Raw genomic sequence first — 10,275 nt, 5'->3', positions numbered from 1 at the left:
CCGCTCCATCTGCACACTTCCGTATTTTCCTTCCCTGTGTTTATTTCTAAGCTACAAACACAGCTTTTCATCATTCCTAGCAGCTTTTACCCTATAAATCCATCAGTTCTACCTTCCCCACCAGCACAGACCCACTCCCCCCACCATGCTCCAGTGCCATCTCCCATTCCTCCATCAGATCTTTCTGGCCACCAAACACCAGGAAAATTCTGACCTATCTGTCTGCTCCTGCACCAAAGGGTGGCCTTGAGATTCCTCCTTTTTGGCTCGTTTTTTCCTGAGAAGGCTAGCAAGTCAAACCACTGGAAGGCACAGGTTTTGGGTTTTTTTCTTTCCTCAGATCTTTATTTTACAAAAATAACTTACAAATAGAGACAACTCTCAGCAGTAAGATCACTCACTCTGTGCAGGAGGATACAGCCTGTTGAAGCAGGGGTGTAGGAGTTAAGGACTCTGACAATACTGTTAATTTTAACATGATGGCAGCTATGTTACACTACATATATTTCATGCTCCAGCATGTGGGTGTGACACCACATAAAGCCACGGTCCGTAAAGTGTGCCAGCCAGGGAGGATGCTCCCAAGAGATCATTTCCATCCTATTTATCAGCATCCTCCTGGAGCCAAACGGCCACCTAACACACAGACTACAGCACTCTGGATACACTCATCAGCAATATACTTCAAATACATGATAAAAAATATATTTAACTTTCAAATACACTTGTATAAGGTACACCAAGAGGCAGAAAATAAAGTCTTGAGCTTTTAAATACAACACACACTATATATATCAACATATACAAGGAGACAAGAGGGAATCACGACGTGGAAGGAGAAGCTTATCCGTGTTATCTATGGTACACAATGGCTTTGTCTGCTAGGAAGTCATTTCCATTTGCATAGCATTGTTGAGGAGTCCACACTGGGCTAGGAGGAGAAAAGGTTTTCATTTTGGTACCACTTCCACTTTGCAACTGATCCTACTCTTAAATTACACTTTGTCCTCTCTCTTTTGTAGGCTGGAATTCACGCCCCGTTTATAACAAGCACATTGAAAGGAAGGGGTAAAAAACAAACAAACAAACAAATCGTAACACACAAAAAAACCACATCAGTTCAGAGAGTCAGTGAAGTTTCTTTCTGGGGTTGCAGTCATTTGGCATTTTGCTCCAGAGCTGAGTATTCTGCTTCTGACACTCTGGAGGCGTCAATGAGTTTGGTGAGGCCAGTTTTGGCAGAGTACTTGAAAATAAAGGCTTTCATGAGCTCGTATCTGTAGTTGCGGTTGATGAAGCTGTACAGGATGGGGTTGACACAGCAGTGGACTAGGGAGAAACACTGAGTGATGTGGAGGGTGGCGTAGAGGAAGTTCTCCATCTGGCAGCTGAAGGGGATGAAATGAAGGCTGTAGAAGATGTCCAGCAGGACAGCCACGTGGTAGGGCAGCCAGCACACCAGGAACACCACGACATAGGAGAAGATGATCTTCCCGTTGCTCTTCCGCTCCTGGTCGCTGGAGGCGGAGATGCTCTTGGCCAGGAGGAAATAAAACACGGCGATGACGGGAAAGGGGATGAGGAAGCCCAGCACCACAGAGATGAGCTCCATGCCAATCAACCACTCCTTGAAGCTCTCTTCGGGGTAAACGGGCCTGCAGTAGGTCTCGTTGCTGGAGGAGACCGTCTTGAGGTAATAGGTATCCGGGAGGGACGCGGAGAAAGCCAGGAGCCACACCAGGATGCAGATGCAGCGGCGGATGATCTTCTTCTTGCGGCTGCTGGAGTTGGTGAAATAGGCGACTGAGAGGTAGCGGTCTACGCTCATGCACGCCAGGAAGAAGATGCTGCTGTACAAGTTGATGGAAAATATCAGGTGAGTTATCTTGCACGTGATTTCCCCCATGTGCCACTGGTTGTGCTGGACGAGCGAGATGACCCACACGGGAAGGGTGATCACCACGCACAGGTCGGCGATGGCCAGGTTGAAGATGTACAGGTGGGTTTCATAGCCGGTCATTTTGGCCTGGAGGTTGACCCACACCACCACCGAGTTGGCCACCAGGCCTATGACGAAGATGAAGATGTAGAAGAAGGACAGAGTGTAGAGCAGGGCGCTCTTGTTGAGCGTGCCGGGGCATGTTGTCGCGTCCACCGTGATGCACTCGCCGTTGTTGCACGTCCAGTTGATCTCCGTCAAGTTGGCCGTCTCCAGGAAATCCAGGATGGAAGTCAAGTCAAGCGCGCTCATGGTCGCTCAGATTGGGCTTCAAATGACCTAAAGGCAAAACAGGATTGAAAGAAATGACGTAAATTACAGAGCTATTTCTGCTGCCGTGTCATACCGGGACGCGCTGCTTTAGTAACATCCCGCTCTTGCCAGGCACCTTCCATTAAAGCACTCCGTGGAGCAAAACAACCAAGATGCTTAGCAAAACTCATCTGCTTGACTAAAGAGGAGCTGCAGCAGATTTTGTGTGATTTCTCCTTCTCTTCCAGCTCACATCTGACATCATCAGGTTGGCTGTCGTCCCCGGGTGTGAAATCTGCAAAGTACACCGTGGCCAAATAAATGTCAGGCGACTAAATCTGTCTCCTCCGGCATAAATGATGGTCCTATCACTTTCAGCAGGGGAATCTTTAAGCCATTTTATCTGCACTCCCTCAAGCACAGTAGAATTGATCTGGCTGATACATGGTACCGTAAAACGTTTACCACAGGCTCTGGTCAGCATCTTGTCAAGCCCAGCTACAGCTGCATTAAGTAGAAGTGGGGAACTAAGGGGCTTTTTACCCCTATCCAAACTTAAATTGAAATTCTGCTCTGTCTTCCCTTCCCCCCTTCCATGGAATTCTATTTTACAGAGTATCCCCTGCATTTAACAATTATTACACAGCATTGAGAAAAGAAAAAACCTCCAAGCTTGACTGCTGTGTAGATCTGCTGGGCTTAAGTTTTCTTTTTAGAAGAGTGGTTTGATTTCAAAACACTCCCCCATCATGGACTGCCTCCTTTCCACCCTTTTGCTTTTCTATATCTACTTTTGCTGCCTCTTCAGTGTTTTCTTCTACCTGCAGGCAGTGGACAAAGCAACTTGCTAACTTCCTCACTAGAAGAAAGAAAAGGCCCATTAGACCTTAACGGCTCACACAAAACTCCAGGAGGGTCTGCTAATTGCCCTTATGCTTTTGGGGTGGCACAAAAATGCTGCCCCCCTCCCTGGGACCCTCAGTACCACCCCCAGCCACAGGCCTGTGCCCACCACGTTTCAGCCAGGCCAGTTTTGGAACACAGGATCTAGCCTGGGACTGGACACCAAAATAAAGCCGCAGAGGTGACTTCCAAGGGATGGATCTTTGTTCCCTCATGGCTTCACCTGAGCTGGACCATCAGGTCAGCCAGCCCACCCATGGACACATTCAGCATCCCCAACAATGGTCACCTTGCTCTACCCCATGACTGCAGCCCCAGGAGAGGGACCAGCCTGGGGCAAAGCCAGTGTGGTCAAGTGACCAGAAAGCAGTAAGGGATCTCCAAATATCCTGGACCCCACCACAGGATCTCTAGGTAGGGTTTCCAGGAGCACAGAGGAGAGGTAAGCAGGGAAGAGCTCAGATGCGTTGAACATCCTCTTCTCACCCCCTCTCCCCAAAAAGGGACCTCGGTTGACACAGCACCTCTCCTTCTCCATCTGCATAATTGGCTCTTCCCAAAGCTCCCACCCTCCTGCCTCTCAGGGACAGAGGCTACGGAAGAGAAGGGAGATAAGGGGGGAGATTACCCGAGAGGACTCAAGGCACTATTGTCCCAGCACAGGGGAAGCTGGTGGCACTAACAATGAGGGGGGCCGTGCACACATTCAGGGGAGATCAGATCTTCCACAAACAGGCCCAAATTGGCCCCGTGAGGAGATCTGGCCTATGCCTTTCATCCTGCTGGCCTGATGAAAGACGGAGCCGAGAGTCAAACCAAATTAAGCACGGATTTTGCTAAAACACTGGCTAAGGAGGGAGCTGAGACAGAGGCAGCTCTCCATCCTGCATCAGCCGATGCTGTGTTCATCTCGGAAAAGCAGAGAGTGATTTAACCCACACCATGCAGGGCAGAAGGGCTGATCTCCCCCCCACCCCTTGAGACACAGGCCCCCCTAGCGCTGTCAGCACCACCCTGGTGCTGCAGGCAGTAGGGCTGGATGCATCCCCTGGATGTTCACTTCATCCCAGGGCCGCAAGTGGGACAGAGGGATGGCGCTGCTGCCAGACCTCACCCAGGGTCCCACTTCATCCCCAGCACAAACACTTCCCAAGCCTCTCAGGCACAGGGACCATCCTCAAGTCTCTGTACCTCAAAACCCCGCAGCAATTTAAGCAAACTCCCTAAGAGCCACAAAACTTCCAGCTCCATGGCACAGGACACCAGCTCCTGCTGGCATTTAGGGGCAGCAAGAGGAGCACAGCAGGAGGAACACCCGGCTACCCCACAGAAGTAGCATGGGTGGCCCTGGGCTTCTCTGGAAAGGCACGAGGTCTAAAACAAGAAGAACAGGCTCACTCCACATCCCAAGACCCCAATTCGGGACAGGACAGTGATCACACAGCACCAGCAAGCCTCCAGCACATACCTCATGAAGAAGAAACTCAAACCTGGCTGAAGGGTGTCAGATTCCGACAGAGAGGCAGCAACAGGGCAGCAGAGAGCCCCTGAGGCTGGGGCTCATGCCGGTGCTGGGGACACACAATCCAGCTGCTGGCTCAGAGCCACCCTGGGGATGTTAGGGAGCACGAAGGATGCTCGGCCCGATCCCAGCCCGCCTGCACTCCGAGAGCACGGCTGCTGCACACACGTGCATCCATCTGCCTGCGCCTTTCGCAGCCCCAGTGCGGCAATAAAAATCCGAAACCCAGCCGGCCTCCCAGGCTCCAGGTCCCGCCGGGGAGGAGGGCTGTGCTCACAGATTACAGCCCCACAAACCGGGCTGTAGTCTGGGATTAGCTGCTGTAACCCGAGCTCCGACTCCCACCCAGATTAGCTGGGAGCTACGGGGGGAAGCCCACCAGACAAACTCAATAAAGCCACTCCGTGCTCCTAACAAAACACCTTCAGCGCTCTCTGCAGACAGCACAGCACCCGAAAAACCCGTGAAGGAAGCTGGGACTGTAATTTGTGTCCACGACACTGCAAAACTCCTGCAGGCCATCACCCCTTTCACCTGGCAGGCACGTGTGCTGAGTCCAGCCGCTACTATTTACAGGAGTTAGGACATGAAGGAAAGAAGATGAACCCAAAATGCTGCTCCAGACACCCGGAACTGTCCCTGCAGCTGATGCAGCCCGCAGGATTGCACCCTCCCCGTCCCATCTCCTGCCCAGGACCCGCTGCAGGCTGTGTCAAAGTAAACAGGCACCGGTATCCCTGCCTGGGAGGGCAGCCCGGCACGGCACGGCAGCGCCCAAGCCCTCAACAATTTGGGGAGCTTCCCAGAGCATCCCACAGCCCGCTCCTGCCCGCACTCAGACTGCCTCCCGACTGCTCAGGGGTGTGGGCAAGCTGGGCTTTGCCCATCCCAAACGGAGAAGGAGATGAGCCGTGCCAGGAAAAGTCAGAGTTGCAGAGCGGGCTGTCACTGGCACGTCTTCACCTTTCCCGTGCCTCTCCAGCATGAGGAGGCGGCCACCGCAAGAGGACACCCATGCCCGCAAGGGGCTTTGCGAGACCGAGCCCGGCACATTCAAACTCACCCGCAGTTCCGAGCTGAAGAAACAAACAACAACCGCGGGGGAAAGAAGGGAGCCGAGGACCGCACCCGGGCATGCAGGGGCACCCACAGGGGAGCGGTGACCTCTCCAAGCTCCCCCAGACCCTCCCGCCACGGGAAATCCAGGCGGGAGCAAGAAGAGGCTCCCCCCACCCAGTGCGAGCCCAGAGGGACGCGAGGGAGCCGGGGGAGGCTGCGAGCGCTCAGGGGAACCGGGCCGGCCGCGGTGCGACCGCCGCGGGTCCCGCAGCCCCGGCGGGGCTCCCCCGGTGCCGCCCTTACCTCGGGGCCCGGCGGCAGCGCTGAGGAGCGAGTGAGCGCGGCCCCGCCGCCGCCGCCGCCTTATATCGGCCGTGAGGGGAGCCCGCCTCCCGGGGGCGGCTCCGGCGGCCCCGGCTCGGTCGGCCCAGCCCCTGCACGGCCCCAAACCCCACCAGCCCAGCCCCGGTACGGGCGCAGATCAGCACGGCCCAGCCCCGGGACGGCCGCAGATCGGCTCGGGCCAGCCCCGGCTCGGATCGGCCCCGCCGGGTGTCCGGGAGCGGGAGCCAGGGGTGCGGACACACGGGGCAGGAGAGGAGGTGATAGCGGGACAGCGGGGAGAGATAAGGAGGGGAAAGGGGGGAGAAAGAGAGAGATGGGAACGAGGAAAAGAGGGGAAATGAGAGGGAGAGGAAAAGAGAGAAGCAGAGGAGGAAATAGGAGAGAAAAAGAGGGAAAAGAAGAGAAAAGGCAGAAGATAAAGGAGAAAAAGAGAAATGGAGGGAAAATGAGAGAAAAATCCTAAGAAAAAGAGAAAAAGGGAGAAAAAGAAATAGAGGGAGGGAAAAGGGGAGAAAAAGAAGAGGGAAAAGGAGAGAAGTGGGGGGGAGAGAAAAGGGGGGAGGAGAGATAAAGCAGAAGAGGAAAAAGGAAAAGAGAAATGGAGGAAAAAGAAGGGAAAATGAGAGGGAAAATGAGGGAAAAGGAGGGAAAAAGCAGAAGAAAAGAGGAAAAAGAAAAAGGAGAAGAAATAGAGGGAGGAAAAAAGGAGAGAAAAAGAGGGGGAAGGAGGAAAAGAGAGGAAAAGAAGAAAATAGAAAAAAAGGAATTACAAGAAAAGGAGAGGAAAGAAAAAGTGAAAATGGAAAAAGGGAGGGAAAAAGAAGAGAAGGAAAAAAAAAGTAGAGAAAAGAAAGCAGAAAAAGAAGGTCAAAGAGAGAAAAGTGAAAAAATAGTAAAAGAGAAGGTGAAAAAGAGAAAAATGAAAAGTGGAAAAAGAGAAGTGACAAAAGAGGGAAAAGAGAAAAAAGGAGGGAAAAAGAGAAAAAGGAGAGAAAAAAAAAAACACAGAAGAAAAAACAGAGGAAACAGGGAGATAAAAAATATTTCAAAAGGTGAAAAAGCAGAAAATATGTAAGAGGGAAAAAAAATAAACAGCACGTGTCTAGTTGTTTTCTATTTTGATTTGTTTTTTTCCCTGCCACAATAAAGTGTTGAGGTAGACAAGGCAAGGGGAGGCAGAAGATCCTTACTTCTGCTCCCTCCCCAAGGGCAAGGAAAACTAACAAGAAACCAAGCTTGGCCCCCAAAGCTTCCCACTGAGCCCTACAGCTCCTCAATCACCTCAGCATGGCTGAGCCACTGCCCAGCCACGACATACAGCTCAGCTGGCGCCTTTGAACCAGGACTTTTGGGAAGATACAGAGCTAAAGTTCAGCCCTTGAACCTGCCCCCAGAAAACACGTAATCCTATATCCGCAGGCAATTAACAGAGCGGGGGGAATGGCTTCAAACTGAAAGAGAGTAGGTATAGATGGGATATTGGGAGAAAAATCTTCCCTGGTAGGGTGATGAGGCTCTGGCACAAAGAAGCTGTGACTGCCCCATCCCTGGAAATGTTCCAGATCAGATCGGAGGAGGCTTGGAGCAGCCTGGGACAGTGGAAGGTGTCCCTGCCCATGGCAGGGGGTGGCACTGGATGGACTTTGGGGTCCTTTCTGTTTTGGTTGTCAGGGAACAAGAGCAGAGGGATGCGTCTCCCACCATCCCATGGGTGGGCTGTAAGGTGCCTCATCTCCTTTCCTGACCCCCACTCTCCCTGGATGAGATCCTCCCAACTTCACAGCTGTCGGTGAGCAATGTGTTTCAGCATCCACTTGAATTCTGAGCGCTTGCCCAAGTCCATGGATGTTGGTGGGATTGAAGTACGGTGATGTCAGAGAGCGACAGGATTAGGTTTAAAAATAAGCATGGACTGAAGAACTTGGCTAAATCAGGCTCTGAAAATCCTAGGGGAAAAAAAAAAAAACTAGAACAAACCAAAAACCAAACAAAACTAAAGGCACTCTAGCAGCACTCTGGTCACTTGGCCAAAGAAGCAAGTGGAGTGGTTTTGCCTTACTTGGTGTGCCAGAAAATAACACCAAAAAGTGCAAAGTCTTCCACAGCTCTCCAAAAATACCAGCCAGCACCTGGGACCACAAAGCTGCTGTATGTCCAGGAGTCCCAGGCAACCTCCCCTCTGCTGCACTTTGCCAAGGGCAGAGTCCTTGCTGCCCTCTCCATGTTCCTCCTTTCAGGTATCATTTTAAAGGGAGCACGTTCCTCACAGGAGAGCCAGAGCCAAGTCCCTTTTTGTTACAAAAATTAGATTTTGCTTGGTGTTCAGGCATTAAAAACCTGCACGATGCAAACCCACCTCCCTAGAATAGAGCCGGCAGAGCTGGGAACCACAGATGAAATCAGCAAAAGGTCCAGGTGCTGCCTGCTTGCCATGATTAATTGGTATCTGCCACCAATCCAAGCAGGTGATCCAAGATATGTGATCACAGATTGCAGTTGCTGTGGCCAGCAACTCCTTGGAGATGCAGCTGTTAAGGTGATCCATCACTCACTGAAATGAGACAGGCTGGGAGAATTGGGATTGTTCAGCCTGGAAAACAGAACGTTCTGGGGAAACCTTAAAGCGCCTTCCATTGCCTGAAGGGGTTCCAATAGAGCTGAAGAGGGGCTTTGGATAAGGGGAAATAGCTTCTCACTGCCAGGTTAGATGGGGTATTGGGAAGAAATCCTTCCCCTTGAGGGTGGTGAGGCCCTGGCACAGGGTGCCCAGAGAAGCTGTAGCTGCCCCTGGATCCCTGGAAGTCTCCAAGGTCAGGTTGGAGGGGGCTTGGAGCAACCTGGGATATTGGAAGGTGACCCTGCCCATGGCAGGGGTGGAATGGGATGATCTCGAAGGCCCCTTCCAACCCAAACCATTTTATGATTTAGGAAAGCAAAACTGCAGTTTTCACCCTGTTATGGAGGAGTCTGAGGCAACATATCAGTGTTGGGCAAAATGCAGCACTGAAAGACAGATCATTATTTAACTGCTTCCGTTTGCATTTATATTTTGTTGAACTGTCTGAACTACAGCAATATGTTTGTTTTTTTTTTTTTCTTCAAAAGCACAAGTTTTTACTAATGGGGCTAGAGGAGAGAAAAAAATCCTGAATTTCTCCCAGTCCTCACAGCCTTTCCCTATTGACTTTGAAAACAGAGTCTGAAAGCACCCTCCCTTTCTCTTAAGGCTTTCCTTTCCAGCTGGGAGGCAGATGGAAGCTGACACCTAGCCCTGCTTACTCAAATCAACAGAGAAATTAAAAATAAAAAGTAAAAAACTCAAGCTGGCAGCTTTGAGTGCTGGGAAGACACAGGTTTGGGAGTGAGAGAGAAGGCCAAGAAGGCAAAGTGCAGGTTGTATTGGGTGGGGGAGCATTTTGATCAAGCAGCAAGGATTAGAATGGGACAAAGGGAAACATTTCTCCAATCACACAAGGGAGGGTTTGCGTGCAGCAGGAGCGAGGTGGGAGCAGCCTCACGCACAGACACAGAGCGGTGCCAGGAGGGCAAACACCCACCCGGCCATGACAAAGCTCAGGACAGCTCTGGAGGAAGGCAGGCTGTGATCCATGAGGTGTCCCAAGGTGAAGCCCAGCTTCCTGCAGGATGAACACGCAGCGCCCGCTTCCTCCGTCTGCCAAGGCAACCAGTGCTCTGTCCCCTCCCAGTCACGTTCCTCGCTGCGTCGCTGCCAGGATGGATGGATGGATGGATGGATGGAGGATCGAGCCCCTGCGCTAACAAAAGGAATAAATAGATGACTGCATCAGGAGTCACCTCTGAAACGGCAGCAGAAAGGAAACAAGCGGTGCATTTCCAGCAGGCAGCGGCCACAGTGCGGTCCGGCTTCACTTCCCATAACAGCAGGGAACAATCAGGTCATTTAATGCCAAACGGTGCCTCCAGCAGCGTCAGCAGCCTCAGGGAAGCCCTGGGCTGGTCTCCTGTCCAGCTCCATCCTGTCTGGTCTGGAACAGCCGCACGCTGAGGAAAGCAAGGGGAAGAGAGCAGGGAGAAGCGGCAGGGCAGGAAAGGTTCTTGTGCTCATAGGCAGCTCCAGGAAACCGGAGTCCTCCTCTTCACAAGGATGGAGCGAGCCAGAGGTGCCCCAAGCTGAGGAAGCTGCTCAGGGGCCAGGAAAGCCAGCACTAGAGAA

At 52.1% G+C, this 10,275-nt stretch overlaps 1 protein-coding gene across 5 annotated transcripts; it reads right to left on the bottom strand.

Annotated features, from left to right (window-relative positions):
• Nucleotides 1–328: 328 nt before the first annotated feature.
• Nucleotides 329–8,457, bottom strand: ACKR3 (atypical chemokine receptor 3). Of its 5 annotated transcripts, none has more exons than XM_040070091.2 (2): nucleotides 8,437–8,457; nucleotides 329–2,278 (listed from the first exon to the last, which is right to left on the bottom strand). In XM_040070091.2, exon 2 carries the CDS (start codon nucleotides 2,249–2,251, stop codon nucleotides 1,157–1,159), a length of 1,095 nt encoding a protein of 364 aa, XP_039926025.1. In that variant the 5' UTR covers nucleotides 2,252–2,278; nucleotides 8,437–8,457; the 3' UTR covers nucleotides 329–1,156. The 5 variants fall into 5 exon arrangements, with proteins under 5 accessions (XP_039926025.1, XP_039926026.1, XP_039926023.1 ...); XM_040070092.2 differs by lacking the exon at nucleotides 8,437–8,457 and adding an exon at nucleotides 8,210–8,229; XM_040070089.2 differs by lacking the exon at nucleotides 8,437–8,457 and adding an exon at nucleotides 6,039–6,098.
• Nucleotides 8,458–10,275: the final 1,818 nt, after the last annotated feature.

This window comes from Hirundo rustica, chromosome 7, assembly GCF_015227805.2.
Source record: "Hirundo rustica isolate bHirRus1 chromosome 7, bHirRus1.pri.v3, whole genome shotgun sequence".
Taxonomy (NCBI): Eukaryota; Metazoa; Chordata; class Aves; order Passeriformes; family Hirundinidae; genus Hirundo; species Hirundo rustica.
Note: the sequence above shows the minus strand (reverse complement) of the source record. Positions and strands in the feature narration are given on the sequence as shown.